This window comes from Ursus arctos, unplaced genomic scaffold (assembly GCF_023065955.2).
Source record: "Ursus arctos isolate Adak ecotype North America unplaced genomic scaffold, UrsArc2.0 scaffold_8, whole genome shotgun sequence".
Classification (NCBI taxonomy): domain Eukaryota; kingdom Metazoa; phylum Chordata; class Mammalia; order Carnivora; family Ursidae; genus Ursus; species Ursus arctos.
In genome coordinates, this window is record NW_026623100.1 from 7,257,739 (window position 1) to 7,275,435 (window position 17,697).

Here is a 17,697-nt window from a genome sequence, read left to right on the forward strand (position 1 = left end):
CGAGCCCCACATCCGGCTCCCTGCTCCGCTGGGAGCCTGCTTCTTCCTCTCCCACTCCCCCTGCCTGTGTTCCCTCTCTCGCTGGCTGTCTCTCTGTCAAATAAATACATTAAAAATATATATTTTAAAAAAAACAGTTAATTTTTCTCTGCCTCAACTTTCTTACCTACCAGATGGGAAAAATAATTACTACATAGGTTGTCAGAAAGACCCGAGCACAAGGTAGGCGTTCACAAAGGGGTTAACGGCTACGTTAACCAGCTAAAACCATCACCGCCGTGGAGCAGCAGCTAACATCATAAAGCAGCATCACTGGTACTCCCTCACCGGTTTACCCATACAGGGTCACCCGCGTGTCTCTTGCTGGGGGAGGAGTATTTCGTAGGCCCATGGGTCGGGGGAGAGGCTTCCTCATCACTTCTCTACACTTTGCCTGAGCTCAGAAAGCAGGACGGAGGTAAATTCCGCTAACATTGCCATCACAACAGCCTCGGACTCTAATTATGTGTTAACTGGTGAGAATTAAAAATAAATTCTCATTTTCCGAATAAATACCCACTTACGGGAAAATGGTGAGGAACAGAAATAAGCTGGCTGAGTAGTAAACACAAAGTGAGAGTGTAACGAAAAACTGGCCTAAAATCATAAGATAATTCATAAACCATCCGGAGACACAGAGTGGCACTTGGTGGGAACTGTCATTTCGCGTCTATTATACATGCTCACTGCTGACACTGTCACACCTCGCGAAGAATTCTGAAGGACCTGAAGTCCTTCAATTCTGATCAAAGACCATCGCTTTTGAAAATGCCAATTGAGAAATCCTCGGAGATAGAAAAGATCACAATCCCCTTCATGCCCCCCCCCCCCGGCACCAGCAGGACCTCGCAAGCAGGGACCAGCTACATAGTCTGCGCAACCCAGTGCAACATGAAAACGAGGGGCCTGCGGTATAATAATCAATAAAAAATAATCAATAAAAAAAACTTCACAAAGCATTTCAAGAGAGCAACGACAGAGCATTAAGCCATGTGCGGGGCCCGTCTAAGTACAGGGCCGCACGACTGCACAGCTGGCCGCGATGCCGGCAGGTTCTCCCCTCGGGGTCACTGTCAGGAAGCTGATGCAGACCAGGGGTGGCCGGTGGTGTTGGAGAGACGCGGCATGACCATGTTACTCACCACTGTCACTGCATCGTTCAGCAAGGACTCTCCAAAGACCAGGATGTAGAGCTGCTCGTTGACGTGAATGTTCTCGAAGACGGCGAGCACGGCCACGGGGTCCACAGCTGAGATCAAGCTGCCGAAGAGCAGATTCTGGAGCAGAGTGATGTCACTCAGGCCAAAGGCTTCGATTTGGCAGATACCATACAAAGACACCCCAATGCCAATGGAATTCCAAAGGGTCCCTACCACAGCATACCAGAAAATGGTGCCAATGTTCTCAAAGAACGGGCGAGTGGGCATGAAGTAGCCCGCGTCGAGCACGATGGGTGGGAGGAGATACAAGAAAAACACATCCGTCTTCATTGCGGGGGGGGACTTTTCATCGACCCCAAAAATAATCCCTCCTAGCAGAAGGCCAACCATTATAAGAAGGCAGCTCTCAGGCACTATTGTGGGCAACTTGTGATACAGATGGAAGCCTGTGAAGGAAAAAAATAAAGACAAAGCATTTGGGGTGTGCAAGAATCAGGGCGAAGATAAATCGGTTCTCGTTGCCAGAACCGATGGATTCTATTTCGAAACCTCCCAGGTCAGCATAATTGGCTGCGGAGTGTGACGTAAAAGTCCGATGATCTTAAAACCACTCACGAAGCACGGGCAGGCACGAATGCAACTTCACATCAGAAGCTGAGTGATATGGGAACACAAGACTTACACAGCACAGCTGCTGTCTAGATTCCAGCGACGTTTCTTGAATAAGACCACGCGATTTTATAGTTGAGGCAGTTTTGTGATTCCCAACGCATTGTCAAAGGTGACGTCTCATTTCATCCTCGGAAAAATTTTAAGGAGGAGGCAGGGCAGTAATTTTCACCTTTTAAAATTCATTGATTTAAGTGGAAACTGAGGCTCAAAGACATACGGGGTCTTGCCAAGGCGGCCGGATCGCACACCAGCTGTCGGGTTACCACTGTCCCCTCTGGGTTTGAGAAGGAGTTTACAACTTATCTAACAGTTTTCATTTCAGGGGCGCCTGGGTGACCCAGGGGGTCAAGCTTCCGACTCTTGATTTTGGCTCAGGTCATGATCTCAGGGTCATGAGACTGAACCCCACGTCGGGCTCTGCACTCAGTGGGGAGTCTGCTTGAGATTCTCTTCCCCTTCCTCTGCCCCCCCCCCACTGCATGTGCTTGCAGTCTCTCTCTCTCAAATAAATAAGTCTTCTAAAAAAATTTTTTTTTAATTTCAGACTATTTCACTTGGAATGCTAATAAGTATGCTTATTTTTCAGAGGTCTGCTCCTTCAACAACAACCAAATCAATCCTTCAAAGGCACCTAAGGTGATTACTACTTGAGGGATGTAAACCGCCACGATCTCCAGTCTCAGAGTGTCTAACCAAGGCGAAGGAACAGACGTGTTTATGACCTACTCCAACAGAAGACACCGTGTAATGAGGCCTCAGACAAGCTCTAGGGGAGTGGAGAGGGAGGATATCAGCGAGGACATCATGGAGGAGGTGGCGTCTGCCAGCGCTTCCTCAAAGGACAGACATTATCCACAGAGGAGGCATGAAGAGCCTCCCAGGAAGTGAAGACATGGAGGAAAATACGCATCTCCAAATTCATGGTGGAGTCCAGGGTGGCTTTACTGCAACGGCTACGTGAGGGGAAGAGGAGAGGAATGTGGGCTGTACCAGCACATGCTGTTACATGAGGCACAACTTGACACAGGAAGGTCACCTGACAGGGCTTAAGGGAGGACAGCCCTTATTTACAAGGCAACGGTGAGCCACCCTGAAGTCACCTCGCACATTCTAGAATTAAAGCAGCTTACGGAAGCAGCATAAAAGCAGCATACTTTTATTTAGAATTAAAGCAGCATACAGAAGTCACCTGAATTATAGGAACACAATGTTAAAATGGCAGAATGAGTCTTTGAAATTTAGCCTCCCAGCAAGTTTACTGAGGCAACCCTTAAGTCTACACACTGTACTGAAGACATGGCATGGCATGTGAAAAACAACAACAAAGTAATCATAATACTTTGAAGAGATTTAAAGAATCTCTAAATAATGAAGTGAGCATCTCCAGATTGGGATTCAAACCATCCCACCCGCACTGGTCGTGTTCTTATCCCTATTCTAAGACGCTCCAATCGTTGTTGGAGAATAAATGTATTCAGCTGGTTCAGCCACTCTTTACCCACGACCTCTGCCCTGCTGACCTCTGTGCTGAACAGAGAAGTTGAAGAAAGTCCCCGGAGAACCTCATCTTTGGAACCTGTCCTCACACTGAGCCCTGCTTCTCCATGCAACATTCCCTGGGTGATAAGGATGCCCGCCCATAACAGCGCCCTTGAGTCTAAGTGAAATCAGCTCCTTTCTGGAATGCAGGGCTTGAAGACCCAGCCCGAAGGCACCGTGTGTGCCATGGGCCTTGGTGACCGCCCCCGGCCTCACATCCAGTAGCCCCACGCTGCTCACGGCTGTGGAGAGGCTACAACCAGGCCCCTGCCCGGGGTGCTCACCTGCAAACTGGGGACACACGCACCTGCCACGTCAAGGACTAACCATAATGAGCCACGCACCACTGTGCCTGTGACGTCACGAATGCCCCCCAATTTCAGTTTCCTCCTCCCTCTCCCACATGAAGCTGCAAGAGAAAACAGTTCTGAAGAAATGCACAGAAACAAGAAACAGGTTCCTCTGCAGACAGACTAGAGAATGAGCAAGGCCTTTCCCTGGTGGCTCCACTTCTCTGCTGGCCTCTGGCTTTCCTTTTCCTGCCACCCGGCCCCAGGTACCCAAGGCTCTCTCGTGGGGTGCCGGCTCCTGTCACTGGGCTGAAAGGAGGTCCTTATTCGTAAGGACGAAGGGTGGGAAACACGGTTGGCGGGAGAAAGGTGGGAACAGAGGCTACGTCTGTGCGTCTGACAGGATGACACCTGCCCCGCTCCAGCGCTGTGACGGCTCCTGCCCAAGAACGGGGAGAGCAGACCACGACCACGCAGAGCCCAGAGAAAGGCAGCAACAGACAGGCAGGATGGCCTGAGACAGAAGGGCCTCTGGGACAGGAAGTGGGGGGATGAGGCAGAGGACATCTGCCACCGACGGCATATTTCCTAACGTACACACTAGTAGGAAATAGTAACGTATAAACGAGCAGTAAATATCAGAAAAGAACACAACAAACCAACAACTGTTGTTTAAAAAGATCCTGCGTTTACATTTTGAAAGCACTCATCTCCTTTATGAATTCCTAGGTCACCCCAACTTGGCCCGAGTGACCTTTGCTTGAAATGGGATGGTAGTTACTGGCTCTGCCCAGTTGTCCATGAGCAAGGAGGGATTATATGAAGGGTGGTCACCAGAGATCGTAGGTCTGCGATTTTGGTGAACATAAAGCAAAGACACCGAATCTTCTAACACGCTCTCTACGGGCGTGGAAGGTTTGGTGTGTAAGTGTGTAGGGTTTATGAATGACAGGAGTCAAATGTAGCAGCAAAATAATCAAAACAAAAGTCTCCTTAAATTTCATCGATCGCAGAATAAAACAAGTGAATCATCATTTGCAAATGTGCATTCACGTACGGCTCTCCCCACCCCCAACTATTCCTCGGCGGGGAAATGAACTTGAATAGACGGAATTCGCTCTCCAGAGTCATTATCTCATCAAATGTTATGGAGAAAGAGATCAGTTATCAGGAAAAACAAAATGAACTTTCTGATGGTTTTGACAAGGCGGAATGTGAGATACCGCAAGTACGATGTAGGGTCAGTCCAGGGGTCAGCAAACTTTTGTCTCTAAAGGGCCAGGTAGGAAATACTTCCGGTTCGCGGGCCGCATCTCTGCTGTCGTAGTGCGAAAGGAGCCAGAGATCGTACCCGAGTGTGCGAGTGACTGTGTTCTAATGACACTCGATGTGTGGACGTGGAAACGAGGATTTCCTACTAGTTTATATGTCACAAAATATTCTTCTTTTCATTTTGTTTAACAATTTAAAAATACAACAACCGTTCTTGAGCCATAGGCCATAAAAAACCGGCGGGGAGGCACGCTTGGCCCCTGGGCTGTGGTTTTCCTCCCCCTGCTTTAGTTTGTTCTTTGCATTTCCTCCTAAATTCTACTTAGTAGTTTTTGGGGCACCGTACTTGTGTCACCCTTTTTATTACTAGCACATAAAAGGTCTGCGAGAATGGATACTTTAAAGTTTATTTTATTTTAATTGCTATAGGAATTCACTTAGTGAGAAGGGAAGTAGGATTAGGGTCTCATACAAAATACACTGTTAAGACAACCCCCTCTTCCACTGAATCTATTTTAATTTCTCTTTGCATAAAGTGTTGAAATGAACTGGGGCTTCAAAGCTAAAGATCTACGTATAGCTGAGTACAAAGCCATTGGTTCACTCTATGTTCTCATTATACTTAAAATAATCTATTTGTCAAATGCTGGAAAGAGAAGACAGGAAGCTTCCAGATAGCAGGATCCACAAAAGAGCAACAATGTAAAAATCTGAATCACAGAGAACCACCACCACCACGATCAATGATAACAAAAAACCATACAAAATAAGTTTCAAAAATTATATATAGTTCTCATTAACAAGCAACACAGCCAGGAGGGACATGGGAAACTGGCAATGGTGGGTAGGAATAAAGCGCTGGGGAGAGAAAGCACAACCTCCAGGTGCAAACACAAACTATCCAATTAATGTCCCGTATTTAATGAGACTTAAAGAAAAAATAATGACATTTATTAGATCCACCAATATTTTCCAAGCTCGTGTCGAGAGGGAAAAGTACCCTGGGAAACAAAGTCAGCAGAGGCAGCCTGACTCAGAATTAGCTTCCCAGGCTGCTCCTCCTTGAAGCAACTCTGGGAAACACTGGATTTAACGTAAAGAATGGTCTAAAATGAGCCACGACTATTTCGCTGGGGGAAAAAAAAGGTAAATACTTATGGAGTACATGAAATTTGTTTTTCAGTATTAAGAGAAACAAGCAAGTTCATTCAAAGGGAAAAGTGCTGGGTTCATGTATCCCAATTCACATAGCGACAAATACTTCTAAAAACAGAACTGCAATAAGCAATAAATAATGAGAAACAGGAAATACTGAGAAACATTATTTTGATGTGATACAGCAACAAGCTGCTATCATTGCAGGATAATGCTAACTGGACAAAGACTGAGTGAAGGAATTCAATAAAGACATACAAATGGCTAAGAGACACATGAAAAAATGTTCAAATCATTAGCCATCAGGGAAATTCAAATCAAAACCACACTAAGATACCACCTAACGCCAGTTAGAATGGCAAAAATGGACAAGGCAAGAAACAACAATTGCTGGAGAGGATGTGGAGAAAGGGGATCCCTCCTACATTGTTGGTGGGAATGCAAGTTGGTACAGCCACTCTGGAAAACAGTGTGGAGGTCCCTTAAAAAGTTAAAAATTGAGCTACCCTATGACCCAGCCATTGCACTACTGGGTATTTACCCCAAAGATACAGACGTAGTGAAGAGAAGGGCCATATGCACCCCAATGTTCATAGCAGCATTGTCCACAATAGCTAAATCGTGGAAGGAACCGAGATGCCCTTCAACAGATGACTGGATTAAGAAGTTGTGGTCCATATACACAATGGAATATTACTCAGCTATCAAAAAAATGATTTCTCAACATTTGCTGCAACATGGACGGCACTGGAGGAGATAATGCTAAGTGAAATAAGTCAAGCAGAGAAAGACAATTATCATATGGTTTCTCTCATCTATGGAACATAAGAACTAGGAAGATCGGTAGGAGAAGAAAGGGATAAAGAAAGGGGGGTAATCAGAAGGGGGAATGAAGCATGAGAGACTATAGACTCTGGGAAACAAACTGAGGGCTTCAGAGGGGAGGGGGGTGGGGGATTGGGATAGACTGGTGATGGGTAGTAAGGAGGGCACGTATTGCATGGTGCACTGGGTGTTATACGCAACTAATGAATCATCGAACTTTACATCAAAAACCAGGGATGTACTGTATGGTGACGAACATAATAAAAAAGCATAAAAACAAACAAATAAACAAACAAAAAAACAAAACAAAGCAAAATTGGAGGAAAGCAAAGAAAAAAAAAAGAATAAATACGGGGCACCTGGGTGGCTCAGTTGGTTAAATGTCTTCCTTCGGCTCAGGTTGTAATCCCAGGGTCCTGGGATCGAGCCCCCTGTGGGGCTCCCTGCTCAGCAGGGAGTCTGTTTCTCCCTCTCCGTCTGCCTGCCACTCTCCCTGCTCTCTCTCTCTCTCTCTCAAATAAATAAAATCTTTCAAGTAAATAAATAAATAAACAAAAATAGAATCAAATTGAGTAAATAAAAATAAACAATAAAAAATATGGAAACAAATAAATACATAAAAGGAACAGAATGGAATTCAATAAATAAAACAGAATTAACTGATTTATGTCAGTAACTCATTAACACATTCTTACAACATTTTGTCATATGCTGGGGCTGAAAAATACATTTAAATTATCCCCACTAAAAAACAGTTTAACTATGAATATGGAGCCAAGCCCTGTTTTACTGTACTTTGTTTTATTGTGCTTTGCAGATATTGCATTTTTATAAATTGAAGGTTTGTGGCAGCTGTGTGTCCTTGAGCAAGACAATTGGCACCATTTTTCCAACATCATTTGTTCACTTTCTGTCTCTATATCACATTTTGGCAATTCTCTCAATATTTCAAACTTCTATATTATTATATTTGTTATGGTGATCTGTGATCAGTGATTATAACTTGCTCAAAGCTCAGATGATGGTTAGCATTTTTTAGCAATAAAGTATTTTTAATTAAGGTATATATATTGTTATTTTACACATACTGCTATTGAACATTTAGTAGTAGATATACAGTGTGGTATACACATAGCTTTGATATGCACTGGGCAACCACAAAATTCATTTGACTTGCTTTATTGCAATGGTTTGGAACTGAACCTGCAATCTTTCGATATTTTTTAAAATGCTCCCTTTATGAGGTTGTGAAGGACTTATAATAATAAAATAATTGGGAAAAAAATGAAAATATAAATGAAACATGAAAACTCTGTTGGAATTATTCCAAAGCAGAACTTAGGTGGTATTTGATTTTTCCAAACGACATGACTGCTTGCAAAGAAAAGAGAAACACAGTGAGCAAAGTCTGTCCATGAAAAATTCTGAAAAGGAATAGAGAGTTAAACCCTTCATCAGACTGTCAAGTCCCTCTCCCTGCACAAAGCTCTGAGGGACCTGGTAACAGATCTTGAATGGGCTGTATCTTCAGTGAGCTTGTATTTGGTACAGAAGAATAGACGTGAACACAAGTCATTCTCATAAGGTCAGGAAAGAAAACATGTAGTAAGTACTAGAGGAGAGGGAAGGGAAGGAAATTACAGATGAGGAGATGCAGGAAGCAGCTGGAGGAGATAGCATTCAGATAACTGTCTGTGGATATTTCGGGTTCAGGGGGGATGAGGCAAAAGGGAGGCACAGGGAGAGGCTGGGCGCCATTAGGGTGGCTGCAAAGTGTGTCCAGCAAGGAAGAGAGGAGCCAATCAAATAGGGAATGGCCTCGCCATGGAAGCCCTGGCCAGCCAATCTTTGAAGACCTGCCTCTGTTCTGTGGGCGAGGGGGAGCCAATGAGGGTGTCTCAGAACCATCCTTGTCTTCCACACATGGAGTGAATGGGGACAAGCCCTGCCCAAGAGACTAGAGACTGGAATTTGGAAATGAGGGGATGAGAGCTGTGCAATTCGAGTCTTACACCAGATGGAAGTGATTCACCATCAGTGAAAATAAATAAGATGTTGATGCAAAAAGTTGACTAAAAAGTTTAAGAAGAGCCCAAACGCCAAAGGGATCTATGCATCATCTTAGAAAGGAAAGTCCCAGGGAGAGCCACTCAGCACAACTATGTAGTAATGAGAAAGAACACGTGTAAGTAACAGGAAAACGCTATATTGCAACATTATATATCACAGGGAAAATTCAGAAGCACTACAAATGATCCATGTCACCCAATCGTATTTCTCATCCAATACACATTTACTGGGACTCTACGATGTGCGGGGTACCACAGAAGGTGCTAGGAATGCAGCAGTGAGTGAGAGAAAGGCCCTGCACCGGAAGGCTGCAGTTTAATGGAGGGAAACAGGAAATGAAGAAATCAACCAGTAAATTCATAGCGGTAGGTAGTGATGAGTCCTACAGACAGGGAAGGGTGAGGGCATCCAAAGTGACAAGACAAGGGGATATTGGACAACAGTCTGGTCAAAGAAAGCCTCTCTGATAGGTGATATCCAGTATGGATGGAGTATGTGAAGCATGTTGGAAGAACAAGGGCCCTGAGTTGGGAGCACCCTGACTCAGGAAGCCACCCTGGCTGGAGCGTGGGAAGTAAGAGAACACGGTAGGAAATGAAATGGAAAGGCAGCAAAACAGCAGAGCACACAGCATATGTGGCCACGGGAAAGACTTTAGATATTTGTTTGAGAGCAATGGGAGCCACTGGCTTTTGAGCAGACAAATGTCATGATCAGAGTCACCATTTTATAGGGTCATTCTGGCTGCTACTGAAGTGTGGAGGCAGGAATACCAGTCTGGCAATAATCCAGGAAGGAGATGATGGTTTTCACTAAAGTGGTGCTGTGCATGAGAGGAGGTCAGACGCAGAATATATTTTGACATTTGCTCCAACAGAATGTGTTGCTGGTCTGGATGAAGGATGTGAGTGTGATTCTCTGGTACAATCTATATGTGTGTGTGTGTGTGTGTGTGTGTGTGTGTGTATATATATTTTTTTGGGGGGGGTCTTCATCCCCAGTCTCCTGGCCCTCTCATCCCAAACTCCTAAAATCTTTGTAATTTCCCAAGTGATAGAAGTGCTAGGAGCATCTTGTATTCTAATATTTGGCCTTTGACCCAATTCTTGACACAGAGCTCTTAAATTCCTTGGAATTTCCTGGGTGATAGAAGTGTCCTTGGTTCTAATGAGGCAACTCATAGTGAGCTCCTGGATAGATTCAAGATGAGGCCTGGTCACCAGGAAGACCAAGCCATGAGGAGAAGCTCGTAACTTTCAGCTTCATTCCCTCATCCTCTGGGGAGGGGAAAGGAGCTGGAGATAGAGGAGCCTGAAATTCTACCCCCAACTAGCAGTAATGATATGGCACCTCCCTCTCCCACTTAGTGTCATAAGAAATCATCTAAAACAGAAGATATAAATAATACCCAGAGTCTCATAACTAATACCCCAAATGTTCATGTTCCAATAGAAAAATCAATCATTGTACCAGGAATCAAGAAGATGTCCAACTGAATGGAAAAAAGAAGAAAGAAAATTAATAGATACCACTATCATGATGACTGAGATGTTAGATTTATCTGACAAAAAAAATTGAATACCACCATGATAAAAATATTTCATGAACAATTACAAACACACTTGGAACCAATGGGGGGGAAAAAAAACCAGGAAGTCTGAGCAAAGAAATAGAAGATATAAAGAAAAACCTTATGGAAATTTTAGAACTGAAAAATATGATGATCGAAATAAAAAATTTAATTATAGAAGCTAAATAGCAGAATGCAGTAAATAGGAAGGAATTAGTCAACCTTAAGACAGAATGATAGAAATTACCCAAACTGAACATTACAGCAAGATACCTCACAGTCAAACTTCTAAAAATACAAAAAAAGAAAAAAATCATGATAACAGCCAAAGAGAAAGGACACCTTCTCTACAGGGTGGAAAATAGAACAACATCAGATTTCTTGTCAGGAACCATGGAGACTATAAGGAAGTAACACAACATTATTCATGTGCAGGAAGGAAAAAAAAAAAAAAAAAAGATCTGCCAACCCAGAATTGTATATCCAGTGAAAATATCCTTCAAGAATAAAGGGAAAATCAAGACCTTCTCAGCTGAAGGAAAACTAAGAAAATCTGCCATCAGCAGACCTGCCCTAAAATAATGGCTAAAGGAAAGTCGCAAAAAGAAAACAATGGAAACTTAGAACATCAGGAAGGAAGAAAAACAGAAAGAATAAAAATATGAGCAAATTCCATGCATTTTCCTTCTCCTCTTGAATTTTCTAAATTAAGTTTGACCACTGAAGCCAAAACTGGAACACCACTTGATATGGTTCTCAATGTACACAGAGAAAACGTATAAGCCAACTATATGACAAGTTGGGGAAAAATAAAAAGATGTAACAGGAGGTAAGGTCTATACTTCACTCAAACTAATAAATGACTATACCAGTAAACTATTACCCAGAGGAACCACTAAAGAGGCTATACAAAGAGGTACTCCCCAAACACTATAGATAAATAAAAGTGGAGTTCTCAAAAAATGTTCAAATAACCCAGAGGAAGGTAGGAAAAGAAAACAGAGAAATGAAAAACAGAGAACAAAAAATAAAATCACAGATTTAAACACCAACTAATCAATAATTACATAAAATGTAATGTTCCAAATATATCAACTAAAGAGAGCTGTTAGTAGAATAGACTAAAAAGTATCACTCAAGTATATGTTGCCTACAAAAAGGTCCCTTCAAATACAGGGATATAGGGTGGGGTGAAAATAAAATAATAGAGAAAGTTATATCATTAAACATTAATCAAAAGAAAGTAAGAGTAGCTATATTAATACTCGATAACGCAAGCTTCAGTGCAAAGAAAATTACCAGAGACAGGAAAGGCCATTACATAATGATAAGAGAGTCAATTCACCAAGACATGGCAAGCCTAAATGCATAGGCACCAAAAGACAGAACTACAAAATACATGAAAGAAAAAGTGATAGAATTAAAAGAAATAGACAAATACATAATTATAAAGACTTCGATACCCCACTCTCGATAATTGATAGAATAAGGAGACCATCAATTCCGTAGAGGACTCCCACCAACAGCAGAATCCACGTTTAAGAATCCACAGAACAGGGGCACCTGGGTAGCGCAGTCGTTAAGCGTCTGCCTTCGGCTCAGGGCATGATCCCGGCGTTCCAGGATCAAGCCCCACATCAGGCTCCTCCGCTGGGAGCCTGCTTCTTCCTCTCCCACTCCCCCTGCTGTGTTCCCTCTCTCACTGGCTGTCTCTCTGTCACATAAATAAATAAAATCTTTAAAAAAAAAAAAAGAATCCACAGAACATATATCAAGGTAGGACATATCCTGGGCCACAAAAACAAACCTCAATAAACTTAAAAGAACTGAAAGCATACAGAATATATTCTCTCATCACAATGGAGTCAAACTAGAAATCAGTAACATATAAAAAAAAACAGGAAAATCTCAACTGGGGACTCAACAGCCCTCTTCTAAATAACCTGTGGGTCTTCACACACACTAGGACGGGTATAATCAAAGAGGCAGGTAATCACAAATGCGCAGGCGGAGGTGGGAAAATAGGAGCCCTCTTACGCTGCTGCTAGCAGAGTAAATTGTACAGCCACACTGGAAAACAGTCTGGCCGTGCGTCAAAAAGCTAAACACAGACTTCTTCGGCCTAGAAATTTCATTCTCAGGTATATTCACAAAAGAAACTGAAAACTTGTCCACATAAAAACTTCTCAGGAATGTCACAGCACCATTATTCATAATAGGCAAAAGGCGAAAACAACCCAAATGTCCACCAACTGATGAATGGATAAACAAAATATGGCAAAAAATGGAATATTATTTGGCCATAAAATGGTACGACCTATTGATACGTGCTACAACATAGATAAACCTTGAAAACGTTGTGCTACATGAAAGAAACTGGCCACTACAGACCCTGCCAACATCAAAAAGATGATATGGGAATATTATGAACAACTTTACACACACATTTGACATCTTCAATGAAATGGGCTGATTCCTCGAAAAGCACAGCCACAATTCACCCAACATGAAGGAGATAATTTAAACAGCTCTGTAACTGGCAAAAAAAAAAACCCAAAACCATGGGGCACCTGGGGGCTCAGTCAGTTAAGCGGCTGCCTTCAGCTCAAGTCATGATCCCAGAGTCCTGGGATCAAGTCCCACATCGGGCTCCTTCCTCAGCGCGGAGCCTGCTTCTCCCCTGCCTGGCACTCCCCCTGCTTGTGCTCTCCCTCCCTCTCTCTCTGTCAAATAAATAAAATCTTAAAAAAAAAAAAAAACCCAAGCTGAATTTATAATTTAAAACTCCTAAAAAAACAAATCTTTAGAACTAGATGGTTTTACTAGTGAATTCTACAAAATAATACCAATTCTACATAATCTCTTCCAAATAACAGAAGTAGTGGGAACACCTCCCAGTTGATTTCATGAAACTAGTATTACCCTGATATCAAAATCAAACAAAGAGTACAAAAAATTAAGGCAACGGAACCAATATCCTTTGTGAGTATTGTGATATGGTAATTTATAATAAGAAATACATATTTGTTCTTCCAATGCCTTTCCTGGTACAGAGCCCCTAAAACCTTTGTTTGATAAGAGGCAGGCTTGCAGGACTGAGCCCTTTCAGGTGCTTGACCCTACCTCCCGGGGATCTGACACTACCTCCTGGTAGATGGTGTCAGAACTGAGTTGTAGGGTACCTCGCTGGTGTCCAAGAATCGCTTGGTGACACTGGGGCTGGGTGCAGGATTATAGTATAAATGTAAAAATCCTTAGCAAAATATTAGCAGAGCATTCAGCAATACATGAAAAGATTTATATGTTGTGACCAAGTAAGGTTTATCTCACGGATGCAAATGGGGCTCAATATTGAAAAACCAATCAATGGAACCATCATATCAAGAGACTAAAGAGGAAAAATTACGTGATTGATGCGGAAAGAGTGTTTAGCAAGAATGCAACATCCGTTCATCATGCAGACCCTCTGCAAATTACGAATAGAAGGAACTTCCTGAACTTGATAAAGATCGTGTATAAAATCCTGATTCCAAATGCCCCGTTATAACTACCATGCAGAAAAAGTGCCTAGATGGCAGAAAGTTGGCCTGCTTGCTTTTAAACCCCTCAAGTTGGTACTCGAGACACATATGTTGGAGAAATAACTGAACGGCCTGTAAAACATTAGGTGGAAATCATGTATATTATGGAAAAAGCATTGCAAAGAAAATATTCATCATTCATCCTTCCTAGAAACTGAGAAATAACTTACATGATTACTTATTCTTTCATCTCTGGACCCACAAGCATTTCCGAACACTCACCATTATGAAGTATACGAGGCACTAGAGACACAGCAAGATAATCGCTCTGTCTCCATGGAGTTTACCATTTACGGGGACAAAGGATGTCAAAGAAGTCATTACAAATGCCATGCTTGTTATGGAAAGGGAAATGTAAGTCACAGTGGAACCACAGCAAGATCTCAAATCTTGTCTGTGTCACTGGAGAGGAGCTCCTTAAGAAAATGAGGAGTAGGAATTGTCAAAGCCAAGAGGTGTGGGAGGGGCTTCCAAGCAGAGGGAAGAGTATGTGCGAAACTCACAAGGGTGGGCACCAAGTGTGGCCCCTAGGGGGCACTGCAAGAAATCCAAGAGAGGGTGAGAGTAACGTGTCCTAGGCTTTGTCATCCACAGTCTGGATTCACCTCAAGGTATCCGGAAGTAGTACCACCCAATGCAGGCAACAATATGAGGAAAAGGTATGTTCTCCATCGAGGACATGAACAAAATGTTTTGAGAGGACAGTGAGTGGCTCATGTGACTCTCTGTCCTCAGTCACACTGTGGGGACGCCTTTAGCAGACTACTTCCTGCATCAGAGTTCCCAGATCCACCTGAGGGTCTGCTTCACCCACTCGAACATGTTCCCAGGGTGGTGGCAAGGTTTACTCAATTCTGCACTCCCACTGGCTCACAGTTGGTAGCAGGTGGACAAAAACGGCAACAGAGAGAAAAGCTCTTTACATTCCCTTTGATCTAGCTATTCTCCTTGAGGGGTTTTCCTCCATGTGTCTGGATAGGCACGCGGCGAAAACGCACCGCCTGTGTGTGCGGTGGCTGGGGTTCAAGCACCTGAAAGCAAAGATCATGGGCCTCACCTTTCATCAATCTTCACTCACATTCTTCCAACTTTCCTATCGTCTTTAATCTGCAGTTTTGTTATTTTATTTACCACGGAATGCCCAGCCAACTCGTTCGTATCTGATTACCCTAAAGGTTTATGCTTTCATCACTGATGGTGCTTTCTACCTTCGCCTCAATTTCATTTACGCCATAAGAGCTATGCTGTTCCTCCTTAAAATCTTCACTTCCACCAAACACAAAAGAACAATTACTGCCTGATTCCACTTACATGAAGTACCTAGAGACGTCAAATTCGTAGAGACAGAAAAAAGAAGAGAGGCTCCCAGGGGCTGGGAGGACGGAGGACGGGGAGTTATTGTTTTGTGGGCAGAGCTTCTGTTTGGGAAGATGGAGAAGTTCTGGAGACACATGGGGTGATGATTGCACAACACTGTGAATGTCCTTAATGCCACCGAATTGCACTTGTTAGGGTGAATATGGTAAATTCTGTGTTACGTATCTTTTCCCACAATAGAAAACAAATCTTTACTTTTGTTTCTCACTTTCCCACTCATTCTTATAAAATAATTTTGGCACAGCAAAAGGAAATATTGATATAGCTGCATAAACACTGCTAAGCAAACAAGTATGAAAAGATATAGCTCAAGCTGATCTCTGCTGATGGGCACGGCCCCCATGCACATAACCCAATAACTAACTGAACAGCTGACCCCCAGCCTCTGAATGGGGCCTCTGAAAGGCAACTCTCAGTGTGAGGATGCAAAGCGTGTGTCTGGTATTTTCACTGCGGACATCTTGGCCACAAGCAATTTCCCTTGCAAACATTTTCACCACTAACTAATTGACCGTAAGGCAATTCTGCTCTGAAAGATAGAAGAACGGATTGACACTTTGGTTTCGTTGCTCCATTGACCAAGTTCCCGTTCTTACATTATCTAGTCTTGGCTAGAGCTCGTCATGTTCTATACAGTGATGAGGAGACATGGTGGTCTTAAATAGTGGACGATAACTACTAGGATATATCGACTCGATAGAAAGATACGGTGATAACACTTACTGGAAGTGTGAAATAAGACAGCATGAAGCTGTATTGCAAACTATACTAGAAAACAACACATCAGTTACAATGGTAACAAAGCTCAGTGAAAAATGCGTTACAGCATTACTATGTCTTACACCTTCCCCACAGAAGTCTGGAACGTCTGTGAACAGACATGTGACAATACGTCAAGAATGAACAGCAGTGCAGAAGTCTTTCACAGCACAGTACAAAAGCTCAGCAAATGTGCGTCCTACTATTTGGAAAATTGACACTTCTCCCAATGAAGGAAGACATTAGCAATGAATTTTATCATGAATTTTTTTCATGTTTAATTATGTCCTTTTAAAATGTCCCTGTTTTGTTTTTTTTCCCACGGCTTTAGCTCTTATGGCAAATATCCTTATGGCACTTTTATTAATTTTTTCATGTTTCAATATGCCCTCATTAACGAATGTCCCTGTTATTTTTCGTGATTTTCTCTTTTATGGCAAAACTGCTTTACGACCAAGTGATAGGGGGCCAAATGTTTGCGGCAAACGTGTTTATGGTAAAATGACCGAGAACCCAAAATGTGCAAAGTATGGGCTGTCCAAAAATAAAAATCAAAAAAATCAGAATTTTCTGCAACGCAAAGGGTAAAATAACTAATTTCTACAAAAATGCTTGTAGCAAACGATCAAAGAACAGACATGGCTGAGCGAGATATATAACATGCTGAGGTGCTATCGCCATCTACCCCCCAGCACATATGTTTATTATGGCCATACTCCTATGGGTTTATTCTAAATGGGTTTATTCTAAATGGGTTTATTCTAACAGCACAAGAACCTTACCTGTTTTTATTATGTTTAAAACTGTTAAATTCACTTCTTTTATTCACAGACATGTTTAAAGGAAAAGTGCCTCTTGTATGCGACCCTATCATCTACTGAGACCCTAAGAACAGATATTCTTACTGAAATTGACAAAACATGCTTTAGTGAAGGGAAGTAAAGCTTCCGCTGTTGAACAATTGTCGGGATGACATCTGATTTATCTGTAGAGTTTATCTTTCGTAGACGATCCAGTTTCTGTGTGACTTAACTCAACGTCAGAGGCAGCGTGAGAGGGACATGGCCACGGCCTGACCTCCATCCCATGTCCATGCTTCTTATTCAAGGTGTAAAACGGGAATGCCTTTTCCTTGGAGGTTCCATAATGGCCTCCCCGTTTTTATCAATGGTAAGAGGATGTCACCACTACTACTTATGTCCCTTTTTGTAACATAATCACATTCTGAGGATGGTATTCATTTGGACTATTATTAACTTCACAAATCCCAACTGGTCCCGAGTGCGTAAGTCAGCTCCCTTAAATATCAGCATGTATGAATATTGGAAGCAAAAGTTCATGTAACGTGAAAAAGTCTGGACCAGAGGTTACAAACTGGCAGGCCATGG

The 17,697-nt window shown here is 42.7% G+C and overlaps 1 protein-coding gene across 1 annotated transcript in view; it reads right to left on the reverse strand.

The window, feature by feature from the left end:
- Positions 1-17,697, reverse strand: part of SLC9A2 (solute carrier family 9 member A2) — a 99,893-nt gene that overhangs the window by 64,193 nt on the left and 18,003 nt on the right. Inside the window, exon 2 of the mRNA XM_026488562.4 lies at positions 1,182-1,645. Coding sequence (XP_026344347.1) covers positions 1,182-1,645 — 464 coding nt within the window. The remainder of the gene's footprint in view (positions 1-1,181; positions 1,646-17,697) is intronic.